Source organism: Arachis stenosperma, chromosome 3 (assembly GCF_014773155.1).
Source record: "Arachis stenosperma cultivar V10309 chromosome 3, arast.V10309.gnm1.PFL2, whole genome shotgun sequence".
In the NCBI taxonomy this organism is placed as follows: Eukaryota; Viridiplantae; Streptophyta; class Magnoliopsida; order Fabales; family Fabaceae; genus Arachis; species Arachis stenosperma.
The window spans coordinates 166,049,732-166,074,584 of NC_080379.1; the positions used below are offsets into that span (position 1 = coordinate 166,049,732).

At 29.4% G+C, this 24,853-nt stretch overlaps 1 protein-coding gene across 1 annotated transcript; it reads right to left on the reverse strand.

Moving 5' to 3' along the window:
• Positions 1 to 3,300: 3,300 nt before the first annotated feature.
• Positions 3,301 to 6,065, reverse strand: LOC130969045 (uncharacterized). The gene is made up of 2 exons (XM_057894605.1): positions 5,655 to 6,065; positions 3,301 to 4,896 (listed from the first exon to the last, which is right to left on the reverse strand). The coding sequence occupies exons 1-2, from the start codon at positions 5,733 to 5,735 to the stop codon at positions 3,802 to 3,804; spliced, it is 1,176 nt and encodes a 391-aa protein (XP_057750588.1). The 5' UTR covers positions 5,736 to 6,065; the 3' UTR covers positions 3,301 to 3,801.
• Positions 6,066 to 24,853: the final 18,788 nt, after the last annotated feature.

A 24,853-nucleotide genomic window follows, 5' to 3' on the forward strand; every position in this document is an offset into this window, starting at 1 on the left:
AATAATATATTATAAATATAGTAAAATAACATATTTCAATAAAAAAATTGTGAATAAAAAATTATATAAATATTTTTTTTATATGAATTTTTTTTCCGCACAAAATAAAATTATTATATGTTTGTTTACTTTTTATCTTGTATAAATATTTTTTTAATTAAATTTATATAGTACTAAATCTTTTATCATTCTATTCAAATTTAATGTTTTAATTTTGTTTCACACAAAATAAAATTGTATATATATATATATATATATATATATATATATATATATATATATATATATATACAAAAATTTTTATCATTATATTTATATTTAATATTATAATTTTATTTCACATAAAACAAAATTTATTTAAATTTTAATATATATATATATATATATATATATATATATATATATAACACAAATTTTTTTATCATTGTGTTTATATTTAATATTATATTTTATTTCACACAAAACAAAATTTATTTAAAATTTAATATTATATACATAATATATATCTAATATTATTTTTTTTAAGATTCTAATATATCTTTTTTTTGGATTTAGTACATGAATTTTTAACTTATTTTTATGTATTATTTATTTTAATTATAAAGTCTAATAACTTTTTTTGTACAGACATATTGTTTTTAATATTTATATACTAATTTTTTATTTTGAACTTCATCCCAATATCTGAGACTTGTCAAAAAAATCTAAAATTTGTAAAAAAAATAATTAACTTGATTAACAGGTTACCTTTTTAAATCCAGACCATTCAAATAAAATATAATAAATGAAGAGTTTAGATTTAACGAATTCACAAGGTGTGCAGCACTCCGTACTTAGCAAAGAGCGTTTAAGGATAAGCCCAAAAGTTATCAGGTAAATTAAATTTATTTATTATTGTTATTATTATTTTTTTGTCATGGTCTGAATAAACAAATTGACACCGACAAAAAAAATTAATTCCACAGGGCCACCTTTACACCACAAAAGTACTTGGGGAAAACTTGATCGAATTCTTCCATTATTCTGTAACGAATATCATAATTCTCAGATGACGACGCAATCAAAACACAAAATACATGGCAGTTACAACAAGTCCATTATTTTTTATTTCAAATTATCCTCAACGTGTACGTAATAGAATAAAAAATTAAAATACAATTATATTTAAACAATTATTTGTATTACTTTTTTATTAATTTATTCAAAAAATAATTAAACTTTAAAGTTAATTGGTATAAAATATTACAAATATAAAACTAATAAAAAATTTTATTTGTATAAGAATGAGTCTAATAAATAATTATTCTATTTAATATATAATTAAGAGTATTTCTTTCTTTGACAACGAGCTATACGTAAAATTTTGTTGTCATAGTATTTGAACAAAAAATGTTATTTTAAAAAAATTAATAATATATTTTTAATAATATTTTTAAAACAAAATAATAAATTTTAAATATTTTTTTAAATAATATATATTAACTAAAATAATATAATTATTTCAAATAATATATTTTAAATATAATAAAATAACATATTTCCACAAAACTATTTTTTATTTTTTATTATTTGACAGATTTTTTAATAAATAAATTATATTATCTCAAAATAAAAAAATTGAAGATTAAACTATCTATTTTTGTTTATAGAAATTACTTTATTTTTCGTAAGATTGGACAGAAACCGAATTACATCTTTACTTATTAACGATCATCAATCACATATAGAAATGGTAATATCATCCGAACCCGCGGATACGCATCCCGCACCGCACCGTACCGGGACGAGATTTTAGCGGGACGGATTTTTAGGAGGAATGGGACGGGATTGGATTTAGGTAATACCCGCCCCACGGTTCCAATATATATATAATATATATAATTTTAATATATAATATGTATAATATATGTAAAATAATTAGTAAATGATTAATAATATTGTATCATATTTAAATTTTTACTTTAATTTATGTTATGTATGTGATGATGGTTATATAAATTTTGAAATTTAATTTTATTTATTGAATTTTAATAATTATAGGGACGGAATGAATACCCACATAGGCGGATTAGAATTCAACATTTTACTATCTGTAGATAAAAACGAGATGAATTCTACACAAATTATTATACAACGAAACAGAATTAAATAGAGCAAAAATCTATTCCTACCCACTTCATTACCACCTTAATCACATATATGTGTTTACATTTCTGAAACTTTTAAGATGATAAATGAAATGATAACCGTACAAAAAAATTTTAATGACCATTAGATTTAGCGATATCTAAACAGTGAATTTTAGTATATCAATGCTATTGTGATTATGCAAATATTTTTTTAACAACCTTTTTAAAAAAATATTATTTAACGATAAAAAGTATTATTTTAATTTTAGTAATATATTTTAAAACGCTATAGGCACTATAATTAGTGTCAACACCGTAGCGTAACCAACAAAAAAAAAAAGAACATAGAATGACCCTTTTAGATTTGGTCAAAGGAATAACAAGCTCAAATAATATTAGCTCCTCTTTGAAAAAAATGAAAGGCATGAATTAGATCAAATTTTTAAAAGAAATTTAATCAAATTCAAATAACTTATTCTATTGGTAACTTTTCAGTGTCATTTATTAATTTAGTTACGGATAGAATATTAAAAATATAATTTAACTTTATACGAGCATCTAATAAAATTCATATATTCATATAATTTTTTTAGTAAAAATATTATATACACATAAAAAATCAACTATTAAATCAATAATTATATATTTATGCATAAATATATTTATTATTTAACTTATTTTTAATATATATTTTATATAAATGACCGATTTTTTATGTCTGCATAGCACAATTATTTTAAAATAGTTTATTAATACTTTTGTTAATATGACAAAATAAAAATTACTATTTGTGTAAATTCTTTTAGATTGATATTTCACAAAAAAACAGAGGAGAGAAAAAACAAAGGAGAAAAAAGAAAGAGAGGAAGGAAGAGAGGAAAGAAAGAAGGGAACTGCAGTACTTGTGGCTGATATTCAAGAAGCAGGCATGAGGTTCGTTATAAGATACCAACTTCTGCTGCACTGCGACAGGTACAAGTTAAAGGATATCTATCATCTAGAGTTTTCTACTTCTCTCTATTTAGTTTCTTGCAGTACACTGAATTATTCTAAACGCGTCTTTTTTTTTTGTTACTTTTCACCAAACAAGCATCGAAGCAAGTAAGCTGATGCAAGTTTCATAGCAACCATGAATTATACTAAATAATTCAGAAAAACTGAGTCAGTGCTGTTGTAAAATATAGGACAAGCAATAAGATTAGCGACATATTTAACATGATAACCAACTAAAGAATAGAAGAAAATGAATTGGTCTGGCAGAACAAAAATTCCCAACCGGGAAAAAGGTAGGGAAACTTTAAGCTACTCTATGGTATATCTGGGGATCACAGCCACACTAAAATACCAAATAAACACGGAGTTCAATCATGGCAAGCATGTTCCTAAACAGCACTTTCAAATCGCTCTTCAGAAGAATAGTACTGCTCCCCCCCTTGAATGAGGTGCACCTCTAAGCTATGTACATCACCTCAAAGTCAAAAGAATTTGTCTGAACTCAAGGAATTTCTCAAAGAATATCTCACTGGACAATGATACAGCCCTATAGAAGTGACACACAATCACCAGAACAGAACCTCAGTTCACACACCTGAGAGGAGTCACCACCTTAAGCTGCTGCACAAGCTACAAAAAGCTTAGCAAGAAAATCAGTCTCATGGATGAGTTTCCAGGATCATCTCTCTCTCATGCAGTTTCCGGGTAACAAGAACTTGTACTTATCTGCATTTTCCAAGAGATAAGCAGGAAGATGAACTGCAGAATAGGAATGGGGTATCGGTCCCATTTTGCCAATGATTTCCTTGAAAGTGTACTCCTCAGGCAGCATGTCGAATAAATCAGCCCCAGAGCAGATAACACTCTGGATTCTATCTGGATTTAAATAATGAGAGAACCTGACTCTATCATAATGGCTGTAGGCTTTCATCTTGAAAACAAAATCACTGATGCGCCTGAAGCAAAAGCTACAATGCCACCCAGAATCTGCCAATAAGATATCCGACTGGCGATAATGAGCATACCTTGTCTTCCCAGTCTGATACCTATGAACCGAAGCCCTCCAGCTCTTATCATCCAAACGAAACTCAAATGAGTATAGATAGTTCTTCAGCTGGAGATGAATGATTGAAGGAATTTCATCACACCATCTCAGGAGATTAATAGTGTGGGCACTTGGTATCTCGTCAACATCAGACATGATCAACAAATCATCATCTGTTATACCGGCTATCCTGAGGAGCTGGTCCAATGCTACGCGCTGATATGCCTCCTCAACAAATGGGTTTTCTCCTTTCCTAAATCTGCCACCAATAGTTCCATAAGTTAACCGAGGCTCTGCAAACTCGAACTCGTGGCGATGGCTCTTAAAAACCAGAGGCTTAGGCAATCCAGTGAATGTAGAATTTGATTCAAGGAGCACAAACTCGTTAACGTAAGGGTACAATTCTCTCCAACGCAAGTTAAGTATTTCAATCTCGTTACTGAACAACACAGCATCGTAAACACGCCTTGGAAACTCACGGACTCCCCATCCATGAAGTTTGCATAGATTCTCCATGGACACATTCTGGTTATAGTAATGGGGGATGACATGGAATGGCTTCGGTGGTTTTTCCCACAGGGGTCGCAGAAAGTACGAGATTTTCTGGCCATGCAGGTATATTCCAAATATGCACATTGGGATAACAGCAAATATGAATATGTAGGTCTTTACATCCAAGCCACGCAAAATGCAGCGGATTCTTGACATGCCAGAAACTTGACTTGATTCCTGCATAATTGAGAAACAAATATCTATGAAACCAGCAAAGCTAAAAGGAATTATATAAGAAAACTGGTAAATAACTACACAATGCAGCTTCATTCAGCCCTCCAAACACAGACAACCCATATCATAAATCAAAATTGCTAATTACCCTCTCCCTTGGCCAAAACTTTCAATTCTGATACAAGTTAACTAGTATCTTCATCATGAAGAGATTAGAACATGCAAGAATAAAGATCCCGAAAATGCAAGTAGCAGTTCAAGTCCAACTATGGCAGCAATAGAGATCTCTGCCCTCTCAGAAACCAAGCCCAAAGATAGGAACAATACGGAAATAGGGTAAAAAAGGTGCCCTTGCATACAAACCAACAAAAAATTCACCAGATTTGCTCAAATTAGCAACGGCGTATACTAAAAGCCTAAAAAAAACACCACCTTATTCCTGGACCCAAATTCAGATCACAAATATGTCGTAGAAAAAAAGAACAAAAAGAGAAAGAAAAAATAGTAAATCTAAGGCGAAAAATTCTATAACCACCCGCTGAGAGATTAAATCACTAAGCCATCTGCATCCGATTTTATTTTTGTTTTCATTATCATTAATTTTAAGAATCGCGGAAACCATAAAGCGCGATTCGGAACAGCAAGAACAAAATAATAAATAAATTAATAAATAAAAGAAAGCAACTAATAAGTTTTGATGGAACCAGAAAAAAGAAAACTTTTAAAAAGAAAAGTATAATTGAAGATATATAGATAGATACCTGGCCACAAACTTTGCTGCACAAATCATCGCTCTTCTTTGAACAGTAGTTGCCCCCGGTCTCGTTCATCATCCACCACATTTTGTGTTAGGGTTTGCGGATGAACAAAAAGCAGATCGAGTTGCCGTATGAGGGCCTTGAAAGGAAAACTCAACTCGTGAAGACACACAAATTAGAGGGTAGGTTAATTATACTAATCTTGCAGGCGCGATTGATAGATAGATAGAATATAAAAGAGAAACAAACAACGAGGTGGCTCTCTTCTCTTCTTCTGTCTCCTTGGAACGGGTGGCAGTTGTCTTCTCCACACACACTCTCAAAAGTTCCGTTACATTACATAACCCCCTCCTCTCTCTCCTTCCTATGATGTTTATGTTCTCGATGCCGCTTTTCAATTTTTTATAATTATAATTATTGATATTCTCCCTCTGTTATTGCCACCCCAAATATTTATATAAACATATGCTATTCATCCCGCAATTACGCAAAAGCACTCGCTTAACCTGGAATCGCATCTCCTATGCTTAGGGGCTAAATTGTCATTCCGCTTACGATATCTCTTACTTAGTCCCTCCCTCACGCGTTGTATTGACGGGATCGCGACAACTGGTTCTTTGTGTATATTGCTGTTATTTCTTTATTTGTTTTTCTTTAATGTATAAATTTATGATTTTAATTTTAACTGTCCGACGGTATAAAAGTTAAGTGTTTAATTTTGATATATTTACAGGATAAGATATTTTATCTAATGATAATGAGTGAAAATAATAATTAGATTAGATAAAATTAAATTTATAATTTATAGCCAACACACGTTGACAAATGCTATTAGTAGCAGCAAATTATCAGTTAGAATTTAGATAAGATGATCATGAAAAAAATAAAGAAAAAACATTAGATTAGATAATTAAGATAACTAAAAAAAATTGTAAACCAGGGGCATTTATTCTCTTGACAATTTCGTTGTTTTTCGGGGTCCAACAAGACACGTGGCAGCCAGCTCATGGGTGCCCGGAGTTGCATTATAATATTCATCTTAATCTAATTTTTAATCATCTTCATCATATTGAAGATTACTTGGGTGAAGGGACTTAGGTTAGGGGTAGAAAAGTTGGTGACGTCGTCGTTTTGTATGGAACAAAGGTCGGTTTTGGATGCACCCGCGTGTAGAATAAGAATCGACCAATCCAAAAGTGGCACGGTAGTTGCAACGATGAGGAAAGTGCCGAGGCAAGGATTTTTTTTCTTTTCCCAATTAGTCTATCCATATACGAGAGTTAGAATTCAATGAAGATAGTTAAATATAATATTATTCAATTTAAATTAAAATCGGTTAAAAATATAACTTTTTGAAATAAAATTGATTGATCTTATTTTTGACAACAGTATGATTTTGATCAAATTTTAAATTACATGACAGAAAAAACAAATTGTGTTTAAAAGTCAATACAACTAAAATCTAACTTGATACTATTAACACAATTTTAAGAGTTTAAATAATTCGATCATGATAGTTTGATAATATGTAAGGATTAATATCTAAATATAAGTGTTTTGCATTTATAAGCTTTATAAATTTTAACGAAATTCATTCATTAAATGTGTTGTTTGTTACGTGTCTTTTTAATAAAATTTTAAATTAATTAAAATTAATTAACGTACAAATATATAAATTCAATTTTTTAAAAGATTTCGTTTCTTTTTTCGAATTTCTTGCCAAATTTATTGGATCTTTTTCATGCGTTTTCTCTTTGCTTCGTTTTTTTCGATTTTCATGGTTTCTAAAATCAAGTTTTGAAGATAATAGAACTTTAGAAATATACCCAAACGATTATATAAATACACCCAAACGATTACAGAAATACACCAAAATAGTTAAAAAAATACACCCAAACGGTTACAGAAATGATTACAGAAATACACCCAAAGGATTACAGAAATACACCCAAAGGATTTAAGAAATACACCCAAAACAGGGAGAGACAATATATTTCTTCTTGAAATCTTTTAATGTTTTGCTGGTTAAGGATGAAGCACATGGCATAGACAATCTAAAAGAAAAACCTAGAAGAATAGTAAAACAATACCTTGAATAATGTTTCTTCCTTTTTTCTGGTGATTTTTGTTGAAGATTTATATCTTTTCTTTTTGATTTCTTCTACTCTTCGTAAGAAGTTTGAACGTTTCTACAGAATCGTAGTAGTTTGTTTTGAATGTCCCTTGAATCTTGATGGTTTGCGTTTTGATTGAGGAAGAAGAGGAAGAGTAAACGTATTGTGGAAGGGGCGCGTGTTTTTTTCTTGATGGTTTGCGTTTTGATTGCGGAAGAAAACGAAGAGTGAACGTATTGTTGAAGGAGCGCGTGTTTTTTACTTGGACTTGGAGCAACTTGTATAACTTGTAAGACAAAAAGGCTTGTATGTGTAGCAAGCCTCAATATGTAAATCGAAATTTTGTAGTACGTGGATTATTCTATAAAAATGTAGGTCGAAGTATTATAATATAGGTTATATTATAACTATCAGTACAAGAGTTTGATTTATCTTAAAAAGATTCGAGAGTCGGTAACTTTTAAAAATTGAAATAAAATAAATTGTATGAAAGTCTCTTTCAAAACCACTTTATAGAATGTGGAGTTTGAAAATTAAAATAAGAAAAGACATAAAATGTCAAATTTAAAAGTTAAACTTTTTTATGATCAAAATAATACCGTAATCTGATAAATAAAAGAAATTAGATTGTGAAAAGAGAAAAAAATTCTTTAAATTTACTCTTGCGATCTATAAATAAAAGATAGATAGAAAAAAAAAAAGAGAACTTAAATTTGGACATTATCACATCATATAAAACTCTACAAAATCTAAAGGTAAACTAACACTAAAGAAATTTATAGAGTGCAAATTCATATAAGTGTGTGAAGTCAAATTTCTTTTCTTTGTTCATTTTATTTTTATTATTTTAAATTTTTTTCTTTTATTTGTTGTTGGTAATTCCTTTTATTTTCCGTTCGTTTATTTTAAACTTCAATTTATTTATTATTTTAGTTACCGTTTTTATTTATTTCATTTCTTTTTCTTGTTGTTTTTTAATTTTTTTTGAGCATTTTATTTCCAAGTTTTTATTTGGCTTTATTTGTCTTCTTTTTTACAATTTATTATAAATATTTCCACATACACAATTTTGATACTTATGTTAAATAATTTTCGCGTTAAACTCACTTTTTTTAGAGAAATTGTATATGCTTTTCGAATTGAAATCGTGATACAAATTTAATTTGACACTCTGTCGATATTACCAAAAAACCATATTAAGCCAAATGAGTCAAAAAATAACGTAAATACGCCAAAGTAAAAATCGTTTCAGCAATAAGCCAGAAGCTATTTTTATATAATTCGAACCAGCTTGGTTCGAACTCCATTTCTACATAATTCGAACCAGCTTGGTTCGAATTATATACAAACACATACACACACATAATTCGAACCAGCTTGGTTCGAATTACACACAAACACACGCACACACTAATTCGAACCAGCTTGGTTCGAATTACACACAGTAATTCATGGTATAATTCGAATTATGCTGTTAAAAAATTAATAATTTATTAAAAAAATTTATTAAAAAATTTATTAAAAAAATTAATAATTAAAAAATTAAAAATATATTTTTTTATTTCATACGTTAAAAAAAAGTTAACAAAATATTTAATTACGAGACTTCTTTAAAATATTAATGAGCTATCAATTTGAATTCCATACAATACTTTTCTGTCCATTTTTAATAGTTCATGAATATTTTTTAATAAATTTTTTTAAATTATACTACAAAAAATATTTTATCCTATGCAAAACAATTTAAAAAAAATGGCTTAAAAATGTTAGGAGTACTATAAAAAATTTGTAATGTTATAATAACTTAGGTAAATACATGCATGTACTCAAATTTTAAATAAAATACTCTACATAGTCAATAATAATTTAAAAATAAAAGAAAATATTTTATTCCATATAAAATAATTAAAAAATATATTTTATTCTATACAAAATAATTTTAAAAATGGCTTAAAAGATGTTATGAGTACTATAAAAGTTTGTAATATTCTAGTGATTTAGGTAAATACATGATAAAAATATTTTTTCTTTAATTTCTAAATTATTAGTGACTATGTGGAGTATTTCTTTAATGTCCTAAGTCATTAGGATATTACAAATTTTTATATTACTTCTAACATCCTTTAAGCCATTTTTTAAATTATTTTGCATAGAATAAAATATTTTTTTGTGGTATAATTTAAATAAATTTATTAAAAAATATTCATGAACTATCAAGAATGGGCAGAAGAGTATTGTATAGAATTCGAATTGCTCACCATATAATTTGAATCAGAGTAATTCAAACTTCCCTATGCGTAATTCGAATCATGTAATATCTCACCATATAATTTAAATAATTTTATTCGCATGTGGGCCAACACTCCAACTGCCAACCATGCCATACTTTTAACCAACGTCTCTAAACAGGCCCCAAAACTTAATTACTTTATTTAGGCTTTGTAACTAATATTCAAATCCTATTATTAGGTTAATATATACTCCAAAAGAATTATATAATTATATATTTTTCATATTCTTTCTTAAAATAATTCTTTTAATATATGCTCTAAAAACACATTTTAAAATTATTATAAAAAGATATTTTATTAAAAAATATTAAAAATATTTTTTATATTTTCAATACATTAAATACATAAAAAATTTTAAAATATAGAATTATAATCTTAAAATATGCCTTTAAAATACAAAATAGCTAAATTGGTAAATCGTTGTCGTAATTTATAAACAATAAAAGTTGAGTGCATTTATAAATGTAAATAAAATACACTCTCAATAGTCAAGACATCCATATAAACCTCATTGACAAACTAGTTTTTAAATTTTAACTTAATCATTAGCTAAAACCATTAGGCATAAATGATAAGTAATTAAAATCACTTTAAAATATTTAGGTCGGTCAACAAAAATATTATCGATTAAGAATTATATTATATATGGAAAAGTTTCACATAATAATGTTATGCGTTAGATTTATATTAGTGATGAAAAAAATGGGATTAAGTTTTGAATCTATACAAATATTTAACCAACGCTAAATAGTTTAAAATATTCAAAATAAAGGAACAATAAATTGGGAGATCCATTGGATTTTTTTTAAATAAATAAAATAAATTTTTTATTTATAGATATAAATAATTTATAACATTTCTATCGAATTACACTCTTATTTATCTTATTTACAATGTAAATAAAATAATATTGTGTATGTTTCATTTATACTGAAAGTGAGATAAGACAGAATTCTACATGCACATACCACCTTTACGTGGTGTAAAACGTGTTTATCTCGTTTACAGTATAAATAATAAATACACAACTGTAAACGAGATAAGTAATAGTCACATCTATATATTGAACTTGTTTTTCTCATTACTTGAAGTCACTTTTGAACTATTTCTACTTGTTTTCTACCACCTATAGTTATTTCTATTTATATTATCGGGGTACTCAGAGATTATGATGCGTACAAATGCACGGGATGATGACATCAACCGCCTGCATGCAACGTGACATATTGCTAGAGCAATCACTTCTAAATTAGTATTGTTATTTTTCTGTTTAATTAAGTCAAATAAGCATATAGTTATAGTGCTTGTTTGAGCGCCATTAAATTGATAAAATAACTTTTTTTATTTTTAGTATGTTTGGCAAATTTCTAATAATAAAAGTAAAAATACTAGAAAAAAAAATCTTTTTTGAGAAGTTACAATTTACATCTTTTTTTAAAAGATTTTTTTTTAAAAAAATGATGTTTTTTTATATAATAAATCAACAAAAAATAATTTTATCTTATTTTATCCAATTGATAAATAAAAATATCTTTTTACATGAGATATCTAAATATAAAATTACTTTTACTTTTATAAAAGATCTTTTAAAAAAATATCATTTATAAAAAATATCTTTTTCGATAATGATGCCCAAACAAGCTCATAGTCACGATTAGGATACTTTAATAATAGATGTAGTATCTATTAGATAGTAGAATATATTATTAGTAAGTGTTAATTGATAGGTATGATTTAACTTATTAATTAATTATTTTATTAAGTAAATGTTTATTACATTTTATATTTCTTTAAATTTGAATTTTATATATATAAATTTAGTTTTTCTTGTGGTAGATAATATTTTAACTCTTATTAAATGTTTTAATATTTATTGCGTTTTTTCGATATGTTTTTTCGATGTTTGCTTTTTAAAAAATTAATTATTCTGTTTTCAACTAAATTACGAAATGTGAAATACTTGTTTAGTATATTTTTTTATCCTTTATTTTGTTTCGATATTTAAATGTTTACTTTTTAAATAGATTTGTTATTAAACTTTTTTTTTATTTTTTAATCATAGGTTTCGTCTATTTTTCCCTAAGCGAGTGAGCTACACTTTAGCGTTATCGGACGTCATTCTCCCTTACTTGAAGGAGGCTGAGTTTGGCAACACAGTGCGACTCAAAAACTTCGATTAAAAAAACTACAAATTACCCATATTTGTAAATAAAAAATTTATTTATTTAAAAAAAAATCCGAAATCTATTGATATAATCTATGTTTATACACAAATTAAAGAGAATTGAGATACTTAATTTGGTTTTACATCTTGGCCATTGGTTATGAAAATAATTAAATTTAAAATATTATTAGTTTTTATATTGATTATTATTATTATTTCTTATTAACTTTTTTATAAATCAAGTTTTCTTAGTGTAATAATTAATTTACTAGTCAGTTTAAGTAAATGTTAAAGATTAGTTTTTGACTTGTCAAACTGAAAAATACTACCGTGAAAAGTAAACAAAAAAAATTATTTTTATATCATGAAAACATAAACTGATTCTAAATAATAACTTGAACTCTTCATATTACAAACATTCGAAGCACGTATCAGCAAGTGTCGGGAATTAATCTTTAACCTTTTAAGTTGAGGGATACCGCAAATAAAAAAAAAAAACTATTTTTATAGGCTCATTTTTTTATATGAAAAAGATATATATGTTTTCGTTTAAAATGGACTTTTTTGTGTATATACTAAGTGGTGAATGCTGCAAATATTACAGGCCCAATACTCCAAAAACGTGCTAACTTAGCACGCATGCAATGTGTTAGACACGTGACAACATTAAGAGCAACACACTACATGCTTGTTGGACACGTGACAGACATCGGGTAACACAATACATGCATATTTGACACATGGCAGACATAAAAAAAAAGACACTACATGCTTGTTGTACACGTGTCAATTGCTGATTTGTTGTGATTTCAATACGTAATTTGTAAGGTGAGTCATCTGCCTATAAAATCGAAACTCGTTATCATTTTACTTCATTACGAGATTTATCTTTTTAGTGCTTTGTTGGTGTTATGGAGGACAATGCAAATATAGTTGTTTATCACAACTGTGAGATTATATGAAATACATATGAGTGGGTGAGCTTTGCGTATGAGAATCTATTTTCGTTTGTGGTTTCATACCCTATGACGTTCGTGGAACTATAGTACAGTCTCTGTCAAAGCATAGAGAGTGATATTTTAAAGAAGGTTAGCAATATTTTTTTACAAGAGTCCAATTATCGTATTTGGCGGCCTAATACAGTTTGAGATTATGTCAATCGTTAACGAAACAAGTATTCGGTGAATGTTTCATATTCACCAACAAATTCAAGTTCAACATCCAATGATTGAGTTATATGTTGAATTTGAACAAATAGACGCAGATGAGATTCAACATGAGTCAGACGTGCAAGATGACAAAGGTGAAGCATACGAAGGAATGAATAATGATAGTGAAGAGGAGTTCGAAGCTATATACGAAGCCGGTGACGAGGACGAGAACGGCGATGGGAGAGGTGAGATAGTCGTGAAAACTTTAGTGGTTCCACCCGCAGTCAGTCAATCCATGCACGTTTTACCTTTTATGCATAGCCTGGAACTTGACGTCATGCATGCACTAGAGTTTCCCGAATATGCGAATATAGGTATGAGTGATAATTTATTTTTTTATAGGTGTTGCTGATCTTGAGGACCGGAAATTCAGGATCGAAATGGAATACAGTTCTAAAAAATCGGTCATTACAACAATTTGGAGTTACACTATTTCCATAAGAGTCAATTACGTTGTTTATGACTATGAGTTATAGACGTTCTATGCAAAATGTCAAACTTATGAACGTGAGTGTGATTGGTTTATCCGAGCCAGATTGATATAGAAGAAATGTTATTGAAAGATTCGGAAATATAATGGGAGGCACACATGTTCCATGGGAACGATTTTACAGGATCACTTCAAGTTGGACTCGGACATGGTTGCTGAGACTATGAAGCCATTGGTTGAATCCGACCCATCCATAAAGGTGAAATCTATAATTGCAAAAGTCCAAGTGAGGTTCAACTACACCATTAGTTACCAAAAGGCTTTATTGGTAAAGCAGAAGTCGATAGCCAAAATTTTCGGTGGATAAAAAGAATCTTGCCAAGTTTTGCCATTGTGGTTCTCAGCAATGGTTCAGAAGATGCCAGGTTTACAAGTCCAAATAGAAATATGACCCCTGTATAACAAGAGTCAAGAGATGGACGATGTTAGGATACTTCACCGGATATTCTAAAGTTTCAATCCATGCATTAGAGCGTTCAAATATTGCAAGCCGCTGGTTCAAGTTGGCGACACCCACCTTTATGGAAAATATAAAGGTTACATTTTGGTTGCAATCGCGCAAGATAGGAACTAAAACATTGTGTCGATTGTTTTTGCCATCGTAGAGTGGTAGACTGTTGATGCGTGACACTTTTTTCTCAGTAATTTATAAAGACATGTTATTAGAAGAGACAGCGTGGGTATAATCTCTAATCGTCATGAGTCAATCTAGGCAGCAATAAATCGTAGCGGAGGTGATTGAAAACCTCTAAGAACATGGTGGATGTTTTGTATTCGGCACATCGATTGTAACTTCTTAAGGGAATTCAACGTCCCGCACTTGCAAAAACTTGTTGTCAACTTAGGGTATTCAAGAACAATGGAGGAATACAATATCAACTAAAAGAAGTTGCAAGAACAAGGTGAGACATATGCTCAATGATGCGACAATATTGAACTTCCCCAGTGGGTACTGAAATTTGATGGAGACATCAATGGGGTCACATGACGGCAACCCTTGTCGAGTGCATCAATTCAGTGTTGAAGAGTGCCCGAAATCTTCTTGTGTTGGCGCTCGTCTGAGCAACATATTATTGGTTCAACTAGCTATTTACGCGAAAGAGTACTGAGGGTCACCAGCGTAAGCATGTTGGATTCATTTACTCTAAATTTGCCACTCAACGGATAGAAGCAAATATGCAACGTGCAGGAAACATCTTTGTGCACCGGTTTGATGTGACAATTTATCCGCGAAGAGCATGATACCCAGCAAACCGAAGATGTAACACCTAACGTATCACTGAACAGACTCCTAAATGTTTAAAGGTTGTGTGTCTCTGATATAGCGAATCCATGACAACTTTATGTAACTTTTGAAGAAACTACTCACAACGTGTTCGTTGCCAAAAATCGTTAGGCTGTGGTTGACCAAAAAATTATGACTGTTATCGGTCCAACCAGTCACAACCGCTCCATCAACCGGCAGGCCATATGTATGTGCCACGTTTTCGAGTGTCACTGTAACCTTACCCACTGGCAATGTAAAGGTGTGAGTCTCCAGCCTCTACATTTCCACAAGAGCAGATAGCAACGCACCATTCCCGCTGATCTCCCCAACTCTTGATACATGGTAGAATCCGATTGTTTGTAAGGCTTGATCAACCGCCAGATGTTACTTCTCCAGTGGATTAAGTTTCTGGGACAAAATGTTTCTATTAGCCTGATTCACCAAAATACAAAAAATAAGTAATATTAAATTTTATATTATTTATTAAAATTAGTAATTACAAAATAAAATAAATTAATACTATTAAAACATAATATTAGAAATAATTAAATAAAATTTGAAAAAAAATAATTTTTTATATTTATATTATTTAATAATTTTAATAAATACCAATTACAACAAAAACAATAATATTATGACGGAGAATAAAATAAAAAATAATTACCGAAAACTTGTATCTTTTTATTAATATTTATAAAAATGTTAATTTTAATAATAACAAAATTGAATAAATTAAGAATATTGAAACAGACAAAAAATAATTAAAAAATCGAAAAAATTAATTTTGTATATTTATATTATTTATTAATTTTAATAAATATCAATTAAAACAAAAATAATAAAATTATAACAGAAAATAAAATAACAAATAATAGCCGAAAATTCGAAATTGTTTATTAATATTTATAAAAATATTATTTTTAATAATTACAAAATAAAATGAATTAATAAAATTAAAACAGAAAATAAAAATATTATATAAAATTCGAATAAAATTTAATTTTTTATATTAATATTAAAATAATAATAAAATATAACTACGAAAAATTCAAAATTTTTATTAATATTTATGAAAATATTAGTTTGTTTTGATAATTTTAAATTAAAAGAAAATAAAGTTAATATTAAAACAGAAGAGAAAATATAATTATGATAAATTCAAAAAACATATGTTTTATATTTATATTATATATTACGTTTAGTAAATACCAATGCAAATTAGAATAAATAATAATATTATAACACAAAATAAAATAAAAAATACTTACAAAAATTTCGAATATTTTTATTAATATTTATATTATTTATTAATTTTAATAATTAAAAATTAAAATAATATAATAATATTATAACAGAAAATAAAAAATTACTATACAGAATTCTGAAATCCTTTTATGTATATTTTTATTAATTTTAATAAATAAAAGAAATATAACATATTATATTCCAGCAGAAAAAATTATAACATATCTAATAAATATATTTATTAATAAGTAATTCAATAATAACACGATAAAAAGTAATAACAAAAAATTGAAAAAAAAATAACAATAATATCATCACCTGAAATCTACAAAAAAATAAATCAAATGATTAAGTGTACTAATATTGTTAATAATAATGTTAACCAAAATAATTACATTTAATATATTAATCAAATAATAAATTTTAAATTAGTAAAAATAATAAATTTATTTTATTATATTATCTTAAATAGTTGATAATATATTCTGCTGTCGACGTATAATCACGTACTATTTTTACTAAATACGCGTTTAAAATTTATTAGGTATAAATCTCACATATAATACACTAAAATACTCTCAAAAGAACACTCATACTCTAATATTCATTGAACTAAACACTTTCTCACCTCTCTTCATAATGTGTTAAGTAGTGAGTGAGGAAGGGAGCTGAATGGGAGGCTTTAAAGGCCAATCTCTACGTCTTCGTGTGTTTTCGGAGCCGCAGCTACTCCGTGCATGCAAACATTTGGGCACCATGCAGCATGCAGGTAATGTGTTGGTAAAAAAATCTCTAAGAAGCTATCAATTTCTTGGAAAAAAGCAAACGAATCGAAAGCTAGTACAACACGCAGCAACCATATTAAAAACGGATTATGTTAGGAATTAATAATTTTTTTAAATAAAATAAATAATCATTAATATAATAAAAATATACTATATTTTTAAATTATTTATCTAAATTTTATTATTAGAATAACTATTTATACAACTAATAAAATAAATATCCAATATATTTATTATTCATATTATTTAATATTTTTATTATATACATATAATTTTCCTATTAAAAAAACACTTTCATCGCATATATCACGGTACATGCGTGTTAGACAAGGACAAGTGTTCTACTTCCATGCAACACGTTACCAGCGTGTTGGTATAGGAAATGTGGTAAAATTTATCATTAAATATAACTGTACAACACATAATTATATATTGTCCATAAAAAAATAATTTTGATACCATAAGATAAATAATAAAATGAAAAATGAATTAATAAATAGGTTATTACGCTGCTCCTCTTTGTTCCAGATTTCTCTCCCCAGTTATCACTAGGGTTTTTTCATAAAAAAGAAAAGATTAATAATTTTGTGTTCACCTATTTTGTTTGATGTTGATTTGATTTTCACCTTAAAAGCTTTTCAAAGACACTCCACACTTAACTAGTCCATTTAAAATTATTTACGGAGAATGTCCCAGTCCAAATACAAATATACAATTATACGCACATATAGGACCAGAATACAGAAATGAAGAATTTTCACTGCAAAAGTAAGCATGGTCGGAAAGTAATGGCTGAATGGGTCCATATATAATTTGTTATACATTGTAGTGGTCTCGAGTTTATTATAATATTATGTGAATAGTATAGTATCCCCCATGTATTACTCATTCCCAAATCATATCGCATAATTAAAAGAAACTAAGATGACTTAGCACACTCTCCGAGTCAATGCATAAATTTCTACGCATAAGTGCTCTCTTATTTACTCTTTCAACGGGAACAATTAATTAATAATTAAATTAGTCCATCTGCAACAACACATAATTAATTAAAGGCCAACGCTGTCAAAATTTTCAAAATGTAACCTTTGGTTCCCAATTTCATACCTGCTAATTTTCTCGGAAACTTAGTGTAAATAAATATAAGTGAAATTATATTTGTTTACCATGTCAGCAGCTCATTGTGAATTTAGATTTTTAAAGTAAAAAAATTAATAAAATAATAAAATAACTGATTAATCATTGTTGAATTTATAATTCTTATTATATATGAATTAAATTATTTTAAAAATCTAATTTTAATATACATTAATAAAAATATTTTTTATAAATTATAAAAATAATTATTTAAAAAATAAATATAATTATACAATTATATAAATATATTTTACATTATACATGTATCAAAATTAAACTTCAATTTTAATTTAAGAATAATTAATCTCTATTTATTTTATCAACAATCTCATCACACTCTCTCTTATCAAAATAATTTTGTCTAAATTTAAAAAGAAATAACAAATTTAGTGTCGAACAAGTCTGAATAGATCTAAATTTGTCCAACACACTTTAAGATCAGTGTCATCACTAAGCTAGTTATACACAAATTTTTTTTTAAATAAAAATTAAATATAAAATTTAAATTTACGATTTTTAAATGAATATAAAAAAATTATATCTATTATATTATAACTCCTTAGCAAATATCTTTTCTCGTAAATACTAATATTGATATTGATATTGATATTCTTATTATATGGTCCAATTCCAATAATGATACAAATGGCAGAATAATTACACCCGATAACACGTGGGAAACAGCGTGGAATTATTCCACTTTGCAATTAGAATCTGCACCTATAATTTATTTACACTCATATAATTAATAATGAAGAGGATATATAGTTAGTAAAAATTAAAATGATAACACTAATCTAGACGGAAAGGGGAAGTTTAAATTCAGCAAAACGCGCATAGCACCCTGAACGAAGTTCACAGGAAGATTAAGGAAGCTTGAAAAGTAGTCATAATGAAGTCCACTCTCTAATACGAGTCAAAATGGCAGAATTGTCTACGCGGAGGAGACGCAGAACCATCCATAATTAATCTGTTCGTACTTGACGATAGGATGTACATAAGTCGGATGAAATCGAATTTAATGTAATTCAATTTAATTCAAAATATATATTAGATTTATTTATTAGACTTGAATTTGACTATAGACCGATAAAATCAACATACTTTTGAGTCATAATTATATTGAATAAAAATCAAGTAAAAATGAGGTCATTAACAATACATTATATTTATACTTTTTTATAAGCTAATATATAAAAATATCCAAATTTTTAAAATTTCAACCATTATTTGACATGGTAAAATTCACTTAAAAAAATATAATAAGAACCAACCCTTCTTCAAAATTAAAACATAATCACAATCAATACTAAAGTATAACCACAATCAATATTAATATTGTCTAATAACACTAAATATTTAAGTTAATACAAATAACACAATAATATACATTAATCTAAAATCTTATGCATTCTAAACATAAAACATTAACTTATAGTCTTAATTATAATGACTAATAACATAAAATATTAAGATTTATAATACATAAGAATAACCATCATCTATCAATAGCCATTAATATTGTCAACTTGTTCCTTGTAATGTTGATGCATTAGTAAAACCTATAAAACATATAAAATTACTCATTTTTCATATAAAAGATTATTACTTGAAATAAATAAGTCACAAATAATAAAGATATCAAAAATGTACCTTCAACAATCTTCTAACTGTTATTAAATTGATCAAATTTTTGATCTCCAATGTCTTGTTTAGAAGGACACAACCAACTTTGAATGCATATCAAAACTTCAGCCATTAATGGTGACAAAGAGTTACGGAAGACATCAAGCACACGTCCACCGGTGCTAAAGCATGATTCAGAAGCAATAGTTGAAATCGGAATACCAAGATGTCACGGGCTATGAGAGAAAGGATCCTGTATTTTGAAGCATTCACTTTCCACGCACCAAGTCAATATATTAAAATTCTCATCTTCCACAGTATCTTCGGCCAAATATCTCTCCACATCTGTGCTGTCTGCATTAGTCTTCTCTCTTTTTTATTTTTTTCACATATTCACTCGATTTTTAAAAACATCCTTGGCACCAGGTGAAATTTTAATATTGTCATCCAATACAACACTAGATGAATCTCCACTATCATCCCTCCCTTTATCATCGACAACCTCTTTTTCATAAAACTTATGCAATGTATCTAACGTGAGTTTAACAAAACCAGTTATGCTAGTAGATACTTCCTTGTCATAAACATCCTCCAAACACCAACAAAGATAATCTAGTTTGTACCGAGGATCCAATACAATAGCAACAAGTAATAATGGATTAAATTTGTCAACCGGTCCCCAATATTTATCATATTTATGTTTCATAGAGCATGGCATACTTCCTAACAAATTAAAATGATTTTGGCTCCAAGATGTTAATTGAGAAGCAACAATTGCAATTTCATGAAAACATATATTAGATGTAACATGAAAGGAAGATGAGAAACTCAAAGTTATCTCATAGAAAATTCTCAAAAAATCCATGAATAATCTAGCATGTTGCCAATCAAGGGGTTTAGGTGGACCAATTTTCTTTTTTTTTTTTCCCACTATCCTCTCTAAACCATCTAAGAAAATCAGGTTCTTGATCATAAAGTCTATCAAAAGCTTTTTCAAATTTCTCGGCATGTTCCAATATTAGATAGGTAGAATTTCACCTAGTTGGAACATCCAAGCACACAAGACTTTTAGATTCAATTAATTCGGCCTCAATGTAATTTTTACATTTTTTAGTCCTTTGAGGAGAGGACCTAACATATCTTACATCATTTTAATGCTTTTAATTGAAATTTGTTGTTTTTTAATTCCTTCATTCACTATCAAATTAAGAACATGAGCACAACATCTCACATGCATATACTTTTCTCCACACACCAACCCACATCTTGCACTTAAATTTCTTTGAAGATAAGTAATAGCTCCATCATTTGAACTTGCATTATCTACTGTGATTGTGAAAATCTTTTCAATTCCCCACTCTCTCAAGCATTTCTCGATTTTTCTTCCTACAGTATCACTCTTGTGGTTCTCAATTTGACAAAAATTTATAATTCTCTTTTGTAAGTTATATTCTTCATCAACGAAATGTGTAGTCAAGCTTATATAATTATAATTTTAATTTGATGTCCAACAATCTGTTGTCAAACAAACCTGAGCACATGACTTTGCCAATCATTCTTTTAGCTTTTTCTTCTCATCTAAATAAAGTTGAAAGCAATCTCTTAAGACTGTCATCCTGGTGCACGAAATTACAATCACACTTTTGCAATCCCGCACAACTAACCAGCAAGTGCACTGGGTCGTCCAAGTAATACCTTACGTGAGTAAGGGTCGATCCCACGGAGATTATCGGCTTGAAGCAAGCTATGGTTATCTTATAACTCTTAGTCAAGATATCAATAATTATCAGGATTGATTGTAAAAAGCAAAAAAACATGAAATAAGTACTTGTTTTGCAGTAATGGGGAACAGGTTGAGGTTTTGGAGATGCTCTATCTTCTGAACCTCTGCTTTCCTACTGTCTTCTTCTTCAAGCACGCAAGGCTCCTTCCATGGCAAGCTGTATGTAGGGTTTCACTGTTGTCAATGGCTACCTCCCATCCTCTCAGTGAAAATGTTCAACGCGCTCTGTCACAGCACGGCTAATCATCTGTCGGTTCTCAATCGGGTTGGACTAGAATCCAGTGATTCTTTTGCGTCTGTCACTAACGCCCAGCCCTCAGGAGTTTGAAGCTCGTCACAGTCATTCAATCCTTGAATCCTACTCAGAATACCACAGACAAGGTTTAGACCTTCCGGATTCTCTTGAATGCCGCCATCAATTCTAGCTTATACCACGAAGATTCTGATTAAGGAATCCAAGAGATATCTACTCAATCTAAGGTAGAACGGAGGTGGTTGTCAGGCACACGTTCATAGTTGAGAATGATGATGAGTGTCACGAATCATCACATTCATCAGGTTTAGGAACAACTGATATCTTAGAATGGAAGCAAGCATGATTGAATGAAAAACAGTAGTAATTGCATTAATCCATCAAGACACAGCAGAGCTCCTCACCCCCAACCATGGGGTTTAGAGACTCATGCCGTAGAAGATACAATGAGAAACGTGTAAAGTGTCATGAGGTCGAGATACAATATCAAAAGGTCCTATTAATAGTGAAATAGTAACCTAGGGTATACAGAAATAAGTAAATGACGTAAAAATCCACTTCCAGGGTCCACTTGGTGTGTGCTTGGGCTGAGCATTGAAGCTTTCATGTGTAGAGACTTTTTCTGGAGTTAAACGCCAGCTTTTATGCCAGTTTGGGCGTTTAACTCCAATTTTTGTGCCAGTTCCGGCGTTTAACACCGGGATTTCTGAAGCTGATTTGCAACGCCGGTTTGGGCCATCAAATCTCGGACAAAGTATGGACTATTATACATTGCTGGAAAGCCCATGATGTCTACTTTCCAACGCAATTGAAAGCGCGCCAATTGGGCTTCTGTAGCTCTAGAAAATCCACTTCGAGTGCAGGGAGGTCAGAATCCAACAGCATCTATAGTCCTTTTCAGCCTCTGAATCAGATTTTTGCTCAGGTCCCTCAATTTCAGCCAGAAAATACCTGAAATCACAAAAAAACACACAAACTCATAGTAAAGCCCAAAAAAGTGAATTTTAACTAAAAACTAATGAAAATGTAATAAAAACTAACTAAAATACACTAAAAATATACTAAAAACAATGCCAAAAAGCGTATAAATTATCCGCTCATCACAACACCAAACTTAAATTGTTGCTTGTCCCCAAGCAACTGAAACTCAAAATAGAATAAAAAGAAGAGAATATACTATAGACTCCAAAATATCAAAGAAACTTAGCTCCAATTAGATGAGCGGGACTAGTAGCCTTTTGCTTTTGAACAGTTTTGGCATCTCACTTTATCCCTTGAAGTTTAAAATGATTGGCATCTATAGGAACTCAGAGCTCAGATAGTGTTATTGATTCTCCTAGTTAAGTATGATGATTCTTGAACATAGCTACTTTATGAGTCTTGGCTGTGGCCCAAAGCACTCTGTCTTCCAATATTACCACCGGATACATATATGCCACAGACACATACTTAGGTGAACCTTTTCAGATTGTGACTCAGCTTTGCTAAAGTCCCCAATTAGAGGTGTCTAGGGTTCTTAAGCACACTCTTTTTGCCTTGGATCACAACTTTATAATTTTTTTCTTTTTCTTTTTCCTCTTCTCTCTTTTTTTCGTTTTTTTTTGTATTCACTGCTTTTTCTTGTTTCAAGAATCAATTTGATGATTTTTCAGATCCTCAATAACATTTCTCCTTTTCTATCATTCTTTCAAGATCCAACAATTTTAACATTCTTAAAACAACAAATTCAAAAGACATATGCACTGTTCAAGCATTCATTCAGAAAACAAAAAGTATTGTCACCACATCAAACTAATTCAACTAGTTTCAAAGATGATTTCGAAATCCTGTACTTCTTGTTCTTTTGTGATTAAAGCATTTTTCATTTAAGAGAGGTGATTGATTCATAGGACATTCATAGCTTTAAGACATGAACCTTAAATTTTTATTAATCACGAATTAAGAACAAGACTCAAAAATAGATATAAGATAAGACTAATAGTAATAGAAAACAAAAATTTAAATAGACTCCTAATGATAGAGGTTATCACAGAGTTAGGACTCAACAACCTTGATTTTGAGAAGTGGATGCTCCCTCAACTTGTGGGGTATTTGACCCTTCAAGGGAGAGCTTTTGGCGCTTCAACTCTTGTAGCTCACGCCCCTGCTTCTCTTGTTCCTTCAGCAATTTGCAGAGCATGCAGTTTTGATTCTGTTGTTCTTCCTTAATTTGTTCCATAGCTTCTTGCAGCTTGGCAACAGATGCTTCTAGACGAGTCCAGTAGTCAATTTCAGGAAGTTCAGGGAGGAACTCCTGTGCCCTCCTTTTGATAGAGTTATCTTGCATTTGTCCTTCCATTGACCTCTTGGTGATTGGGTGCTCAATTAGGATGAATTCATCTACTCCCATCCTCACCCCAGCATCTTTACATAGCAAAGAGATTAAGCTTGGGTAAGCCAGTTTGGCTTCAGTGGAGTTCTTGTTTGCAATTGTGTAGATCTCACAAGCAATCAGATGATGAATCTCTACTTCTTTTCCCAGCATAATACAATGAATCATCACTGCTCTCTTGATAGTAACTTCAAAACGGTTACTAGTGGGCAAGATAGAACGCCCTATGAAGTCCAACCAGCCTCTTGCAACTGGTTTGAGATCTCCCCTCTTGAGTTGGTTTGGGACACCTTTTGAATTGGTCATCCACTTGGTTCCAGGGAGACATATGTCCTCTAGAACTTGATCCAACCCCTTATCTACTCTCACCATTCTCCTATTAAAGGATTCAGGATCATCTTGTAGTTGAGGTAATTTGAAGACCTCTCTTATTTTGTCCAGATGGAAGTAAATAATTTTCCCTCT